The sequence below is a fragment of the Dendrobates tinctorius genome, unplaced genomic scaffold, assembly GCF_039654945.1.
Source record: "Dendrobates tinctorius isolate UK_male_01 unplaced genomic scaffold, ASM3965494v1 ptg000189l, whole genome shotgun sequence".
NCBI lineage: Eukaryota > Metazoa > Chordata > Amphibia > Anura > Dendrobatidae > Dendrobates > Dendrobates tinctorius.
In genome coordinates, this window is record NW_027361856.1 from 5,035,486 (window position 1) to 5,053,964 (window position 18,479).

Here is an 18,479-nt window from a genome sequence, read left to right on the forward strand (position 1 = left end):
AATATAATATACACCTGTATATATGGGATATGTGTTCATTCCTCTATTATCTACATATATTTCATGTTCATTCCCCACCTATAAAGCTCAGGGAATATAATATACACCTGTTTATATGGGATATGTGTTCATTCCTCTATTATCTACATATATTACATGTTCATTCCCCACCTATAAAGCTCAGGGAATATAATATACACCTGTTTATATGGGCTATGTGCTCATTCCCCTATTATCTACATATATTTCATGTTCATTACCCACCTATAAAGCTCAGGGAATATAATATACACCTGTTGATATGGAATATGTGTTCTTTCCCCTATTATCTGCATATATTTCATGTTCATTCCTCTCCTATAAATCTCAGGGAATATAATATACAGCTGTTTATATGGATATGTGTTTATTCCTCTATTATCTACATATATTACATGTTCTTTCCCCACCTATAAAGCTCTGGGAATATAATATACACCTGTTTATATGGATATGTGTTCATTCCCCTATTATCTACATATATTTCATGTTCATTCCCCACCTATAAAGCTCAGGGAATATAATATACACCTGTTTATATGGGATATGTGTTCATTCCTCTATTATCTACATATATTACATGTTCATTCCCCACCTATAAAGCTCAGGGAATATAATATACACCTGTTGATATGGAATATGTGTTCTTTCCCCTATTATCTGCATATATTTCATGTTCATTCCCCGCCTATACAGCTCAGGGAATATAATATACAGCTGTTTATATGGGATATGTGTTCATTCCTCTATTATCTACATATATTACATGTTCATTCCCCACCTATAAAGCTCAGGGAATATAATATACACCGATTTATATGGGCTATGTGCTCATTCCCCTATTATCTACATATATTTCATGTTCATTACCCACCTATAAAGCTCAGGGAATATAATATACACCTGTTTATATGGGCTATGTGCTCATTCCCCTATTATCTACATATATTTCATGTTCATTACCCACCTATAAAGCTCAGGGAATATAATATACACCTGTTGGTATGGAATATGTGTTCTTTCCCCTATTATCTGCATATATTTCATGTTCATTCCCCGCCTATACAGCTCAGGGAATATAATATACACCTGTATATATGGGATATGTGTTCATTCCTCTATTATCTACATATATTACATGTTCATTCCCCACCTATAAAGCTCAGGGAATATAATATACACCTGTATATATGGGATATGTGTTCATTCCTCTATTATCTACATATATTACATGTTCATTCCCCACCTATAAAGCTCAGGGAATATAATATACACCTGTATATATGGGATATGTGTTCATTCCTCTATTATCTACATATATTACATGTTCATTCACCACCTATAAAGCTCTGGGAATATAATATACACCTGTATATATGGGATGTGTTCTTTCCCCTATTATCTACATATATTTCATGTTCATTCCCCACCTATAAAGCTCAGGGAATATAATATACACCGATTTCTATGGGCTATGTGCTCATTCCTATTATCTACATATATTTCATGTTCATTACCCACATATAAAGCTCAGGGAATATAATATACACCTGTTGATATGGAATATGTGTTCTTTCCCCTATTATCTGCATATATTTCATGTTCATTCCCCGACTATACAGCTCAGGGAATATAATATACACCTGTTTATATGGATATGTGTTCATTCCTCTATTATCTACATATATTACATGTTCATTCCCCACCTATAAAGCTCAGGGAATATAATATACACCTGTATATATGGGATATGTGTTTATTCCTCTATTATCTACATATATTACATGTTCATTCCCCGCCTATACAGCTCAGGGAATATAATATACACCTGTTTATATGGGATATGTGTTCATTCCTCTATTATCTACATAATTACATGTTCATTCCCCACCTATAAAGCTCAGGGAATATAATATACACCTGTATATATGGGATATGTGTTCATTCCTCTATTATCTACATATATTACATGTTCATTCCCCACCTATAAAGCTCAGGGAATATAATATACACCTGTTTATATGGGATATGTGTTCATTCCCCTATTATCTACATATATTTCATGTTCATTCCCCACCTATAAAGCTCAGAGAGTATAATATACCGCTGTTTGTATGGGATATGTGTTCATTCCCCTATTATCTACATATATTTCATGTTCATTCCCCACCTATAAAGCTCGGGGAATATAATATACACCTGTTTATATGAGATGTCCTCATTCTCCTATTATCTACATATATTTCATGCTCTTTCCCCACCTATAAAGCTCAGGGAATATAATATACACCTGTATATATGGGATATGTGCGCATTCCCCTATTATCTACATATATTACATGTTCATTTCATATTTAAAGGTACTGTCACACTAAGCAATGTACCAGCGATCCCACCCAGCGTTATGACGCGGTCAGGATCTCTGGTGCATCGCTAAGTGGTCGCTAGTGAGCTGCCACACAGGCAGATCTCACCAGTGACATAGCAGGGGTCGGGGGTCACTACTTACCTGTCAGACGAGGCGATCCTGACGTCCTCCCGCCCGGCTCCACGCGTCGCTCGTCTCCACAGCAGGAAGTGCCGCAGGAAGCTGACAACGAGAAACTGTCCAGGACGTTCTTGCGCGATCAGCGATAACCAGCGGGGGAGCGGTCGGAGGTATCAGACATAGTGATATCGCTAGTAATATCGCTTAGTGTGACAGGCCCTTTAGATGCAAAAGAAATCTATACTACCTCTCCATGTCTTTGGACCTATAACTTGCCATGTTCATTCTTTTTCTTCATTTTGTTTTGCACGCCTTGAGTTACAGTTACTCCGTTCTAGTGATGGGGGGGGGGCGTACACGTGAGAGTTACCCCGTACTAGTGTAGGGGGGGCCCGTACACGTGAAAGTCACCCCGTCCTAGTGATGAAGGGGAGGCCGTACACCGGAGACAGTCACCCCTTACTAGTGATGGGGGGGGAGGAGGCCGTACGCCGGAGACAGTCACCCCATCCTAGTGATGGGGGGCCGTACACCGGTGACAGTCACCCCGTACTAGTGATGGAGGCTGTACACCGGAGATAGTTACCCCGTACTGGTGATGGGAGGGGCATACACGGGAGACAGTTACCCCGTACTAGTGATGGGAGGCATACACAGGACAGTTACCCCATACTAGTGATGGGGGGCGTACACGGGAGACAGTTACCCCGTACTAGTAATGGTGGGGGACGCGTACACAGGAGACAGTTACCCCGTACTTGTTATGTAGGCTGTATACGGGAAACAGTTACCAGGTCTATACTTGCAGCGTTCGCCACAAGCCACGCACCCACACATTGTGACATGTAGTAATGACATGAGACGCTGCACAGTTCCTTCGCTGGTTTTGATCCTGATCGCTTTATTTTACAGCCTCACCCTCAGTAGTTGGTAACATAAGCCGTGAGAGTCGACTGCAGAGCGGATGATGGACGGTGATGTGCAGCTGACATGGTGCTCCGCAGCCATTGTGCAGGACCTCTTGATGGTCTCAGCGTCCCTGATACTGGGGAGGACTTCCCGGTTATAGATTGCCGTGAGTTGGATAAGGGGACGTCCTGGAGCCAAGCAGACATCACCTACAGGAAGGCACAGAGCTTCTCCATCTCCCGGGGATTGTAGTTACACAAGAAAACAATTTCCTTCTTCCCTTCCTCCGTCCGTGCTAAAATCACAAAAGTCTCAGATTAACACACACCCTGGATGCACTATAAGTACCGGCACCCCGACGGCGGGTCACACCCATCTCCAACCCACAGGGGTCACCGTACCTTTCTCATGCTGCAGCCACCTTCTCTCAGTGTAATAGCGGTAACAGCTCTCAAACTCCTCCTCACTGTACGAGTCGACGAGCACCGGGATGAAGGGATCCAGAGCATCAAAGCCACCCTGCAACATAAGGCCCGTCACCCGTGAGGCTAGACGGCGCCCTGCACATATGTAATGAGTACTCAGCGCGTGCCACGTGTGCGCAAGAGACGCTGGCTCCTGATCAGTGCATGCCACGCGTGCGCAAGAGACGCTGGCTCCTGATTAGCGAGTGCGCAAGAGACGCTGGCTTCTGATCAGTGCGTGCCACGTGTGCATGAGAAACACTGGCTCCCGATTGTTGCATGCCATGTGTCCGCAAGACTGAGCTCCTGATTGGTTTATCAGAGACCCAGCTCCTGATCGGTGAATGCATGAGAGAAGCCGCCTCCTGACAGACGTGTGAGCGAGCGACGCTGACGACTCATAGGTGAATGCCACGTGTGAATGAGACGCTGGCTTTTGATTGGTGCGTGAGAATCTTGCTGCTGATCGGTGCATACCATTTACACAAGACCGAGTTCCTGATCGGTGCGTGCGTGAAATAAGCAGACTCCTGACGGATGTGCATGACGCCTGCATGAGAGACGCTGGCTCCTGGTCAGTGTACACAACGCGTACATCAGAGATGCTGGCTCCTGGTCGGTGTGCACAACGCGTACATGAGACACGCTGACTCCTGATCATTGGGTGCGAAAGACACTGGTTCATGAAGCATCTACATGTGAATGTAGTACAAGTTCCTGGTTTATCACTCACCTTCCCCAGCAGCGCCTGCGGTAGATAGGACCCCTTGGAGGTGAACACGGAGCCGGTGTGGGTGACACTTGTCACTATGGCACCGCCTGTCTACAGCAAAATTACGGCAACATAAACAACACAATCTGATAAGGAATGGGGAGTAATCCGAGGGCCGCAGCTCAGTGATGTGCGCAGCAGGGACACTTCTTACCCAGTCATTCTGCAGCATTTTCCTGAAATTATGGACAAGAGTCAGCTCCTCCGGAAACACCTGCAACAGACCGCAGCTGTCAGATGAGCTCACAAGGTGGAGAGGGGAGCGAGGAGGGAGGACCACAAGTGGGAGTACGTGAAAGGAGGCCCACAAGGGAATGCCACTTACAAAGGACTTATCTTCTTTCCTAATGGTGCTCCTCCCCCATAAAGCGTTCACTCCATCTACAGACACCAAGAGCCGGAAAGCCAGGCCCCCGCTCTGCAGCTTCAGCTCCTTAAGTACCACCCCAACCACATCACTGGAAGTCTTCACCCTGGCGAGACCCTGAAAGAGGCAAAATCAGATGTTCCCAGGAGAGGAGCTGCTCCTCGCACCCCTGACACTTGGCCCCAGGAAAGGAGCCGATCCTTGCACCCCCGACACTCACCTGATCCACCACCTCCCCCAGTGGTCTCCCCACTTCTGTGGCCTCACGTTTACTCCACACGTAGCGCTGCTGCGTCACAATCTGCAACAGCAGGAGACAACGACCAACATGGAGGAGGAAGCGCATGGACATGACTCCCATCAGAGCAAGGTGATCAAATTCCGCAACACCCACCATCCTCACGCCTCACATGATCTCACACACCCCATTAAATGGATGAAAATGCAGCTGTTAACCCTTTCCTGAATATTCACCTGAGAGAGGAAGCGCTCGTTGGAAGCCCTGAAGTTCTTTAGCCAAGAGCAGGCCTCGAGCGGCTGATCCCAGCGCTGCTGACTGTGCGACGACGTCATCAGCTCTTTACAGTTCTTCACCAGAAGGTGCGCTGCAACCAGAGAGCAAGGCGGCGTCACCTACCAAAGCCCCAAGCCCTGTACACGCCCCTCTTCCAGTCCCTCCACCTTCCCCCCACCTCATACCTCATTCTACCTCCTCCACTGCCCACCCCCGTGCTGTCCGCCTCGTAATTCCCCCTTTACCCACCTCTGGTCCCCTCCACCTTACACCGCCGCCCCCCCCCCCGAGCCCTCGGTCTCCCTCTACATTCTACCCCCCCACACACATACGGGCCCTCTGTCTCCCCTCCCACACACGGACCCTCCACATTCTACTCCCATCTCCTGGCTGTCAGTCTAAACCTACCTCCGCGCCGTACCCCTCATCCCACCTCTGGTCCTTTCACCTACCCCCGTCTACCATCTCACTCACCTCAGGGAAGTCCAACTCCGTGTGATCCGCTTCCTGCGTCCCCCATTACTCATTTGCAGGCCGTCCTCCACCTGCCTCCCACCTCCTCTGAGCCATCCATCTCCCACTTACCCACCAGCGGGCCGTCCGCCTCATGCCTCCCGGCTACCCACCTGCAGGCCGTTAATCCCCTGCCACCCCCCCATCCAACTGCGGGCTGTCCAGTCTGACTCCTAACTCTGACCCACCTGCAAGCCGTCTGCCCCCTCATATGGCGACGTGTTGGACTCACCGTCAGGCAGGTGTACGATGAGCCAGCCCTGAGAATGGCAGTAGTGTAAGACATGACACATCGTCAGACTCTTCCCTGTCCCAATTTTCCCATCTGCCAACACATTAAGGATCAAATATGGAGTTAGAATGCACTGTGTCCCCCCCGCCCACCATTGTATGACCACCCAGTAAAATGCTGCAGGAAGGATACACAGCAGGTAGCGGAGTGCGGGCCGGGAGAGGTTGGAGTCTCGCAGGTACCGTATAAGCTCCAGCGCCGGCCGCCGCACCATTATACTGGTCTCATGGAAGGTGGAGCACTGCAGAGAAAACGGAGTCACCACAAAGATGCGGACCAGACAGCACCGACTGCTGCACGCTCACCTGCAACTGGAATCGTCGAGGCAACCCGTGGGGGAAGATGGCCCGAACGGACTCAGAAGGGATGGAGTAAAACTGGCCTTCATGGTCTGACGTCTGCTGGTCCTGGGGAACAAAAGCCACAAAGGTCCGCGAAGAGTGACCAAAAGGGGGTGCGGGGAAGAACAGGGAAAGCCACTCCCATGATAATACAGAGGGGGAGGGTAGTGACCACATGTTAATACGGGTTGGGGGGGGCAGTGACCGCGTGATAATACGGGGGGGCAGTGACCGCGTGATAATACGGGGGGGGGGGGCAGTGACCGCGTGATAATACGGGGGGGGGGGGCAGTGACCGCGTGTTAATACGGGGGGGGGCAGTGACCGCGTGTTAATACGGGGGGGGGGGGGGCAGTGACCGCGTGTTAATACGGGGGGGGGGGGGGGGCAGTGACCGCGTGTTAATACGGGGGGGGGGGGGGCAGTGACCGCGTGTTAATACGGGGGGGGGGCAGTGACCGCGTGTTAATACGGGGGGGGGGCAGTGACCGCGTGTTAATACGGAGAGGGGGAGGGTGGTGACCGCGTGTTAATACGGAGAGGGGGAGGGTAGTGACCGCGTGTTAATACGGAGAGGGGGAGGGTAGTGACCGCGTGTTAATACGGAGAGGGGGAGGGTAGTGACCGCGTGTTAATACGGAGAGGGGGAGGGTAGTGACCGCGTGTTAATACGGAGAGGGGGAGGGTAGTGACCGCGTGTTAATACGGAGAGGGGGAGGGTAGTGACCGCGTGTTAATACGGAGAGGGGGAGGGTAGTGACCGCGTGTTAATACGGAGAGGGGGAGGGTAGTGACCGCGTGTTAATACGGAGAGGGGGAGGGTAGTGACCGCGTGTTAATACGGAGAGGGGGAGGGTAGTGACCGCGTGTTAATACGGAGAGGGGGAGGGTAGTGACCGCGTGTTAATACGGAGAGGGGGAGGGTAGTGACCGCGTGTTAATACGGAGAGGGGGAGGGTAGTGACCGCGTGTTAATACGGAGAGGGGGAGGGTAGTGACCGCGTGTTAATACGGAGAGGGGGAGGGTAGTGACCGCATGTTAATACAGAGGGGGGGAGGGTAGTGACCGCGTGTTAATACGGGGGGGGAGGGTAGTGACCACATCATAATACGGTGGGGGGGAAGCAGTGACCACATGATAATACGGTGGGGGGGGGGGAACCAGTGACCACATGATAATACGGTGTGGGGGGGGGAAGCATTGACATGATAATTCCGGTTGGGGTGGCATTGAAATTTGGGAGCTCGCCCTCTGCAGGTGGTGGGTGTAGTAGAATACTTACAGGATCACACTCTGTGGTACGAAAGACTTCTCGGGGGGCCGCCTGCTGTGCTGGAGGTACCACACTGCATCGTCCCCTGTTTGGCATACATCTGACCGAACACAGCTACATAGAAAGACCAGAGACAACTCCGCATCACTGAATTACCGTAAGACGCCAGAAATGTGACTCCCCCACACAAGCAACCCCTCAGGGTAGAGACATCTTACCTGAGCTGATCTCTGACCACATCTGAGAAGAATCTACAGGATACAAGACACCCCATCAGTACAAGGAGCGACCCCCAGCCACGAGTGCATGGACCCCCCCCAGGCATGAGTGCAAGACACCCCATCCGTACAAGGAGCGACCCTCAGGCATGAGTGCAAGACACACCATCCGTACAAGGAGCGACCCTCAGGCATGAGTGCAAGACACACCATCCGTACAAGGAGCGACCCTCAGGCATGAGTGCAAGACACACCATCCGTACAAGGAGCGACCCTCAGGCATGAGTGCAAGGCACCCCATCCGTACAAGGAGCGACCCTCAGGCATGAGTGCAAGACACCCCATCCGTACAAGGAGCGACCCTCAGGCAAGAGTGCAAGACACCCCATCCGTACAAGGAGCGACCCTCAGGCATGAGTGCAAGACACCCCATCCGTACAAGGAAAGACCCTCAGGCAAGAGTGCAAGACACCCCATCCGTACAAGGAGCGACGCTCAGGCATGAGTGCAAGACACCCCATCCGTACAAGGAGCGACCCTCAGGCATGAGTGCAAGACACCCCATCCGTACAAGGAGCGACCCTCAGGCATGAGTGCAAGACACCCCATCCGTACAAGGAGCGACCCTCAGGCATGAGTGCAAGACACCCCATCCGTACAAGGAGCGACCCTCAGGCATGAGTGCAAGACACCCCATCCGTACAAGGAGCGACCCTCAGGCATGAGTGCAAGACACCCCATCCGTACAAGGAGCGACCCTCAGGCATGAGTGCAAGACACCCCATCCGTACAAGGAGCGACCCTCAGGCATGAGTACAAGACACCCCATCCGTACAAAGACCTACCCCTAGTCATGAGTGCAAGACACACCAACCGTACAAAGAGCGACCCCCAGTCATGAGTGCAAGACACCCCATCCGTACAAGGAGCGACCGTCAGCCATGAGTGCAAGACACCCCATCCGTACAAAGACATACCCCCAGTCATGAGGGCAAGACACCCCATCTGTACAAGGAGCGACCCTCAGGCATGAGTGCAAGACACCCCATCCGTACAAGGAGCGACCCTCAGGCATGAGTGCAAGACACCCCATCCGTACAAAGACCTACCCCTAGTCATGAGTGCAAGACACACCAACCGTACAAAGAGCGACCCCCAGTCATGAGTGCAAGACACCCCATCCGTACAAGGAGCGACCGTCAGCCATGAGTGCAAGACACCCCATCCGTACAAAGACATACCCCCAGTCATGAGGGCAAGACACCCCATCTGTACAAGGAGCGACCCTCAGGCATGAGTGCAAGACACCCCATCCGTACAAGGAGCGACCCTCAGGCATGAGTGCAAGACACCCCATCCGTACAAGGAGCGACCCTCAGGCATGAGTGCAAGACACCCCATCCGTACAAGGAGCGACCCTCAGGCATGAGTGCAAGACACACCATCCGTACAAGGAGCGACCCCCAGCCACGAGTGCATGGACCCCCCCCAGGCATGAGTGCAAGACACCCCATCCCTACAAGGAGCGACCCTCAGGCATGAGTGCAAGACACACCATCCGTACAAGGAGCGACCCTCAGGCATGAGTGCAAGACACACCATCCGTACAAGGAGCGACCCTCAGGCATGAGTGCAAGACACACCATCCGTACAAGGAGCGACCCTCAGGCATGAGTGCAAGGCACCCCATCCGTACAAGGAGCGACCCTCAGGCATGAGTGCAAGGCACCCCATCCGTACAAGGAGCGACCCTCAGGCATGAGTGCAAGGCACCCCATCCGTACAAGGAGCGACCCTCAGGCATGAGTGCAAGGCACCCCATCCTTACAAGGAGCGACCCTCAGGCATGAGTGCAAGGCACCCCATCCGTACAAGGAGCGACCCTCAGGCAAGAGTGCAAGACACCCCATCCGTACAAGGAGCGACCCTCAGGCATGAGTGCAAGACACCCCATCCGTACAAGGAAAGACCCTCAGGCATGAGTGCAAGACACCCCATCCGTACAAGGAGCGACCCTCAGGCATGAGTGCAAGACACCCCATCCGTACAAGGAGCGACCCTCAGGCATGAGTGCAAGACACCCCATCCGTACAAGGAGCGACGCTCAGGCATGAGTGCAAGACACCCCATCCGTACAAGGAGCGACCCTCAGGCATGAGTGCAAGACACCCCATCCGTACAAGGAGCGACCCTCAGGCATGAGTGCAAGACACCCCATCCGTACAAGGAGCGACCCTCAGGCATGAGTGCAAGACACCCCATCCGTACAAGGAGCGACCCTCAGGCATGAGTGCAAGACACCCCATCCGTACAAGGAGCGACCCTCAGGCATGAGTGCAAGACACCCCATCCGTACAAGGAGCGACCCTCAGGCATGAGTACAAGACACCCCATCCGTACAAAGACCTACCCCTAGTCATGAGTGCAAGACACACCAACCGTACAAAGAGCGACCCCCAGTCATGAGTGCAAGACACCCCATCCGTACAAGGAGCGACCGTCAGCCATGAGTGCAAGACACCCCATCCGTACAAAGACATACCCCCAGTCATGAGGGCAAGACACCCCATCTGTACAAGGAGCGACCCTCAGGCATGAGTGCAAGACACCCCATCCGTACAAGGAGCGACCCTCAGGCATGAGTGCAAGACACCCCATCCGTACAAGGAGCAACCCTCAGGCATGAGTGCAAGACACCCCATCCGTACAAGGAGCGACCCCCAGCCACGAGTGCATGGACCCCCCCAGGCATGAGTGCAAGACACCCCATCCGTACAAAGACATACCCCCAGTCATGAGGGCAAGACACCCCATCTGTACAAGAAGCGACCCTCAGGCATGAGTGCAAGACACCCCATCCGTACAAGGAGCGACCCTCAGGCATGAGTGCAAGACACCCCATCCGTACAAGGAGCGACCCTCAGGCATAAGTGCAAGACACCCCATCCGTACAAGGAGCGACCCTCAGGCATGAGTGCAAGACACCCCATCCGTACAAGGAGCGACCCTCAGGCATGAGTGCAAGACACCCCATCCGTACAAGGAGCGACCCTCAGGCATGAGTACAAGACACCCCATCCGTACAAAGACCTACCCCTAGTCATGAGTGCAAGACACACCAACCGTACAAAGAGCGACCCCCAGTCATGAGTGCAAGACACCCCATCCGTACAAGGAGCGACCATCAGCCATGAGTGCAAGACACCCCATCCGTACAAAGACCTACCCCTAGTCATGAGTGCAAGACACCCCATCCGGACAAGGAACGACCCTCCTTCAGTGGCCCCCGTACCGCTCCTTACCTCCATGCCGTCCTGCCGGGTGTAAGTTTACAGCTGCACTCTCTGGTTCCGGTCTCAGCCAGTCACACGCGCTGAAGACGTCATCAAACAGCGCAGGTGAAGAGGACGTGCTGCAGCCGCCATGATATCTCAGAGCAAACACCGATAAGTGCAGCTACTACCATCGTCATCCTGCTCCCAGCCGTAGTACCACAACCCCCATCCTCCTCCGCACATCACCCACATACACCGGCCGTAGTACCACAACCCCCATCCTCCTCTGCACATCACCCACATACACCGGCTGTAGTACCACAACCCTCAGCATCCTCCGCACATCACCCACATACACCGGCCGTAGTACCACAACCCCCATCCTCCTGCGCACATCACCCACATACACCGGCTGTAGTACCACAACCCTCAGCATCCTCCGCACATCACCCACATACACCGGCTGTAGTACCACAACCCTCAGCATCCTCCGCACATCACCCACATACACCGGCCGTAGTACCACAACCCCCATCCTACTCTGCACATCACCCACATACACCGGCTGTAGTACCACAACCCTCAGCATCCTCCGCACATCACCCACATACACCGGCTGTAGTACCACAACCCTCATCCTCCTCCGCACATCACCCACATACACCGGCTGTAGTACCACAACCCTCAGCATCCTCCGCACATCACCCACATACATCGGCCGTAGTACCACAACCCCCATCCTCCTCCGCACATCACCCACATACACCGGCCGTAGTACCGCAAGCCTCAGCATCCTCCGCACATCACCCACATACACCGGCCGTAGTACCACAACCCCCATCCTCCTCCGCACATCACCCACATACACCGGCCGTAGTACCACAACCCCCATCCTCCTCCGCACATCACCCACATACACCGGCTGTAGTACCACAACCCTCAGCATCCTCCGCACATCACCCACATACACCGGCCGTAGTACCACAACCCCCATCCTCCTCCGCACATCACCCACATACACCGGCCGTAGTACCACAACCCCCATCCTCCTCTGCACATCACCCACATACACCGGCTGTAGTACCACAACCCTCAGCATCCTCCGCACATCACCCACATACACCGGCCGTAGTACCACAACCCCCATCCTCCTCTGCACATCACCCACATACACCGGCTGTAGTACCACAACCCTCAGCATCCTCCGCACATCACCCACATACACCGGCTGTAGTACCACAACCCTCAGCATCCTCCGCACATCACCCACATACATCGGCCGTAGTACCACAACCCCCATCCTCCTCCGCACATCACCCACATACACCGGCCGTAGTACCGCAAGCCTCAGCATCCTCCGCACATCACCCACATACACTGGCCGTAGTACCACAACCCCCATCCTCCTCCGCACATCACCCACATACACCGGCCGTAGTACCACAACCCCCATCCTCCTCCGCACATCACCCACATACACCGGCTGTAGTACCACAACCCTCAGCATCCTCCGCACATCACCCACATACACCGGCCGTAGTACCACAACCCCCATCCTCCTCCGCACATCACCCACATACACCGGCCGTAGTACCACAACCCCCATCCTCCTCTGCACATCACCCACATACACCGGCTGTAGTACCACAACCCTCAGCATCCTCCGCACATCACCCACATACACCGGCCGTAGTACCACAACCCCCATCCTCCTCCGCACATCACCCACATACACCGGCCGTAGTACCACAACCCCCATCCTCCTCTGCACATCACCCACATACACCGGCTGTAGTACCACAACCCTCAGCATCCTCCGCACATCACCCACATACACCGGCCGTAGTACCACAACCCTCATCCTCTGCACATCACCCACATATACCGGCCGTAGTACCACAACCCCCATCCTCCTCCGCACATCACCCACATACACCGGCCGTAGTATCGCAAGCCTCAGCATCCTCCGCACATCACCCACATACACCGGCCGTAGTACCACAACCCTCATCCTCCTCCGCACATCACCCACATACACCGGCCGTAGTACCGCAAGCCTCAGCATCCTCCGCACATCACCCACATACACCGGCCGTAGTACCACAACCCCCAGCATCCTCCGCACATCACCCACATACACCGGCCGTAGTACCACAACCCTCATCCTCCTCCTCACATCACCCACATACACCGGCCGTAGTACCACAACCCCCAGCATCCTCCGCACATCACCCACATACATCGGCCGTAGTACCACAACCCCCATCCTCCTCCGCACATCACCCACATACACCGGCCGTAGTACCACAACCCTCAGCATCCTCCGCACATCACCCACATACACCGGCCGTAGTACCACAACCCCCATCCTCCTGCGCACATCACCCACATACACCGGCCGTAGTACCACAACCCCCAGCATCCTCCGCACATCACCCACATACATCGGCCGTAGTACCACAACCCCCATCCTCCTGCGCACATCACCCACATACACCGGCCGTAGTACCACAACCCCCAGCATCCTCCGCACATCACCCACATACACCGGCCGTAGTACCACAACCCCCAGCATCCTCCGCATATCACCCACATACACCGGCCGTAGTACCACAACCCTCAGCATCCTCAGCACATCACCCACATACACCGGCCGTAGTACCACAAGCCCCAGCATCCTCCGCACATCACCCACATACACCGGCTGTAGTACCACAACCCCCATCCTCCGCACATCACCCACATACACCAGCTGTAGTACCACAACCCCCATCCTCCTCCGCACATCACCCACATACACCGGCTGTAGTACCACAACCCCCATCCTCCTCCGCACATCACCCACATACACCGGCCGTAGTACCACAACCCCCATACTCCTCCGCACATCACCCACGTACACCGTCCGTAGTACCGCAAGCCTGAGCATCCTCCGCACATCATCCACATACACCGGCCGTAGTACCACAACCCCCATCCTCCTGCGCACATCACCCACATACACCGGCCGTAGTACCACAACCCCCAGCATCCTCCGCACATCACCCACATACATCGGCCGTAGTACCACAACCCCCATCCTCCTGCGCACATCACCCACATACACCGGCCGTAGTACCACAACCCCCAGCATCCTCCGCACATCACCCACATACACCGGCCGTAGTACCACAACCCCCAGCATCCTCCGCATATCACCCACATACATCGGCCGTAGTACCACAACCCTCAGCATCCTCAGCACATCACCCACATACACCGGCCGTAGTACCACAAGCCCCAGCATCCTCCGCACATCACCCACATACACCGGCCGTAGTACCACAACCCCCATCCTCCGCACATCACCCACATACACCGGCTGTAGTACCACAACCCCCATCCTCCTCCGCACATCACCCACATACACCGGCTGTAGTACCACAACCCCCATCCTCCTCCGCACATCACCCACATACACCGGCCGTAGTACCACAACCCCCATACTCCTCCACACATCACCCACGTACACCGTCCGTAGTACCGCAAGCCTGAGCATCCTCCGCACATCATCCACATACACCGGCCGTAGTACCACAACCCTCAGCATCCTCAGCACATCACCCACAAACACCGGCCGTAGTACCACAACCCCCAGCATCCTCCGCACATCACCCACATACACCGGCTGTAGTACCACAACCCCCATCCTCCTCCGCACATCACCCACATACACGGGCCGTACTACCACAACCCCCATCCTCCTGCGCACATCACCCACATACACCGGCCGTAGTACCACAACCCCCATACTCCTCCGCACATCACCCACATACACCGGCCGTAGTACCACAACCCCCATACTCCTCCGCACATCACCCACATACACGGGCCGTAGTACCACAACCCCCATCCTCCTGCGCACATCACCCACATACACCGGCCGTAGTACCACAACCCCCAGCATCCTCCGCACATCACCCACATACATCGGCCGTAGTACCACAACCCCCATCCTCCGCACATCACCCACATACACCGGCCGTAGTACCACAACCCTCAGCATCCTCCGCACATCACCCACATACACCGGCCGTAGTACCACAACCCTCATCCTCTGCACATCACCCACATATACCGGCTGTAGTACCACAACCCCCAGCATCCTCCGCACATCACCCACATACACCGGCCGTAGTACCACAACCCTCAGCATCCTCCGCACATCACCCACATACACCCCCCATAATACCACAACCCCCATCATCTTCCCCATTTGTTTACCTGAAGGCTGGAGCGAGTGGACATTCCAACAAGGGAATGAGTGACATCGCAAGCATTCTGATGATTGGAATCGACCCATCCTAAAAAGTCGTATCGGCGTCAAATATGATTGGTTTATTATACACAGCTGTATCATTCTATTATTAACAGATGGTGATACTCCGATCGGAGACTCCAGGATCTCTTCCCACTCCTCTCCCTGCGTATTGGGGATGATTCTTTCCCACTTCCCTTTAACAGAACTTATTGCAGATTCCGCTCCCACCGACAGCATGTACGTATATAAAGAGGAGATAAGGCCCTGGGGACCCTGTGAGTTAAGGATTCCTATCAGAGGTAGGGACAAAATGGCATGGCCCACACTTATACTTCTTAAGTCCGACTGAAGAGCAGATCTTAGTTGTAAATAGCGGAAAAATTGAGATCCCGGGACATCATATTTAGCCTGTATCTGCTCAAAAGACATTAAGGTCCCATGATCATACAAGTCTCCTATCAAGGAGACATTATGTTGAGTCCAAAAATCAGTGGACGGGTGACTTAGTAATACTGAAAAATTGGCATTTTTCCATAGGGGCATTTCAGCTATAATGTCCCTATATCCAATCACTTTCTTAATTTGCCTCCATACTGATCGTGCCAGATGGAGCAGGGGCAGTAAACGAGGGACTCCAGGCCCCTCCAACTCCAGGAAACCCAGTGGGCAATCAGTTCTTGAAGCGTGAAGCAAGTGACTTTCAGAATTAGGGAGATACCCGGCATCCATTTACTTAAGGCTTTAGCCTGTCCAGCCAAATTATATAAGACGAAATCTGGTAGCGCCGCCCCACCTCCCTTTTTGGGCCTCTGCAGAGTGGACAACTTAAGTTTAGGTCTAGTTTTCCCCCATATAAAAGACGTGATCTGGGAATTAAGATTCACAAAAAAGGACTTGGGTACCATTACGGCACTGTATTGAAGGGTAATAGCTAAGTTTGGGAAGTAATATTTTAATCAGGTTGAATCGTCCGGCCACAGACAGCGGTAATTTGCTCCATATATCTATACCTCTAATGCCAGGGGAAGACCTTATGCGTATTTCCAGTGCCTCAATCGCAAGGGCGAAGAGGGCCGGGGAAAGGGGGAACCCCTGACTGGTCCCCCTGTGTAATGAAAAGGACTCAGATATGGAATTATTCACAATAATACGGGCTTTAGGTTTCATATACAGTAGTTTAACCCATTTTATAAACTTATCACCAAAGCCATACCTCTGTAGGCATGCGGAGAGGAAAGGCAACTCAAGAGAGTCAAAAGCCTTGGCGGCATCCAACGACGCCAGTGCCCATTTGTTGTCTGGCATTAGAGAACTATATTGGACTATTGACTGGACTCATCTGATATTAATTGAAGTACTCTTACCAGGCATAAAGCCTGTCTGGTCAGGATGTATAAGGTTCAGTATAATCGAATTTAATCTGGTGGCGAGAATTGTAGTAAAGATTTTATAGTCCACGTTTACTGACGATAGGAGCCACATTCCAAAGGGTCCTTCCCCTCCTTCCTAAGCACTATGATATTAGCCTCGTAAAAGGATTCAGGCATAGATTCCCCCTCCCATATTCCCCGAAACACCTTTATCAGAAGTGGTGTTAATATCTCGGTATTTCCTATACAATTCAATAGGGAAGCCGTCCGGCCCAGGGGCCTTCCCAGAGGCCATGTCCGCTATAGCATTCTCTATCTCCTCCACAGTGAATTCAGCGTCCATAAAGGCTCGCTGATCAGAATCTAAGACAGGGAATGCTACATCCGACAAGTAATCCAAACACTCCAAATTATCAGAGCCACTTTTAGATTCATATAATGACATATAATAATCATAGAAGCAGCCAAGAATCTCCTCAGTTGAAGACACCAACGAATCATCCGACTTACGGATCTGTAATATTGTATTAGAAGTATTATGTTGACGTACCAAATAGGCCAAAAGCTTGCTCGCTTGGTTTCCCAGTTCAAAATAAGACTGGCGAGCAAAGAATAATTTGCGCTTAGACTTAGTGTCTATGTGCTGGGTGTATAATTGTTGGGCAGCCAACCACTCAATCCTATTGCCATTGGTCGGGTTGGATATGTATGCAGCCTCCGAATCCTTTAATCGCCGTTCCATCACATCATCCTCTCTTGATGTTACCCGCTTAATATAAGAAATTGTGGAGGACAAGCAGCCCCTCAGATATGCCTTAAGGGCATCCCAAAATATATTAATATCCTGAGGTTCCTGATGGGACAAAATGAAACAATGCAATTGATCGATTGTTCTATTGGGGGTTACTATCAGTTTCAGCCAGAAAGGGTTCAACTTCCAAACCATCTTTTTATTTAATTGCCCGTACTTAAGTTTGAGGATGACCGGGCTATGGTCTGAGATCCCTCTATTGCCATGTTCCACACTATCCACCCACATTGCCAGCCCACTGGTTCCGAATATGTAATCTATGTGCGATAGGGAGCGTCTAGTGGATGAGTGGCAGGTATACTCTCTCAACTCAGGGTGCTGCATTCTCCACAAATCTAGCCACCCGCTACCCCCATAAATAGCGACAGTTGGGTTGCTGTCGACGAAGGAACCCCCCCAGCTACTCCATCATCCAGTCTCAATTTATCAAGATGATTATTCATAGCCATATTGAAGTCCCCCATACAGATAACATCCGCATCCGGATAATTTAGGGCGAAACTCAACGCCTTCTGGAGAATGGACATATTAG

At 52.4% G+C, this 18,479-nt stretch overlaps 1 protein-coding gene across 2 annotated transcripts; it reads right to left on the reverse strand.

Annotated features, from left to right (window-relative positions):
* Positions 1-3,399: 3,399 nt before the first annotated feature.
* DAP3 (death associated protein 3) lies at positions 3,400-11,626 on the reverse strand. 2 transcript variants are annotated; one of them, XM_073552303.1, is made up of 13 exons: positions 11,494-11,626; positions 8,192-8,224; positions 7,983-8,087; positions 6,664-6,765; positions 6,491-6,599; positions 6,299-6,391; positions 5,514-5,644; positions 5,260-5,340; positions 4,998-5,156; positions 4,827-4,886; positions 4,634-4,723; positions 3,838-3,955; positions 3,400-3,731 (listed from the first exon to the last, which is right to left on the reverse strand). In XM_073552303.1, exons 1-13 carry the CDS (start codon positions 11,497-11,499, stop codon positions 3,646-3,648), a joined length of 1,173 nt encoding a protein of 390 aa, XP_073408404.1. In that variant the 5' UTR covers positions 11,500-11,626; the 3' UTR covers positions 3,400-3,645. The 2 variants fall into 2 exon arrangements, with proteins under 2 accessions (XP_073408404.1, XP_073408405.1); XM_073552304.1 differs by lacking the exon at positions 11,494-11,626 and adding an exon at positions 11,418-11,442.
* Positions 11,627-18,479: the final 6,853 nt, after the last annotated feature.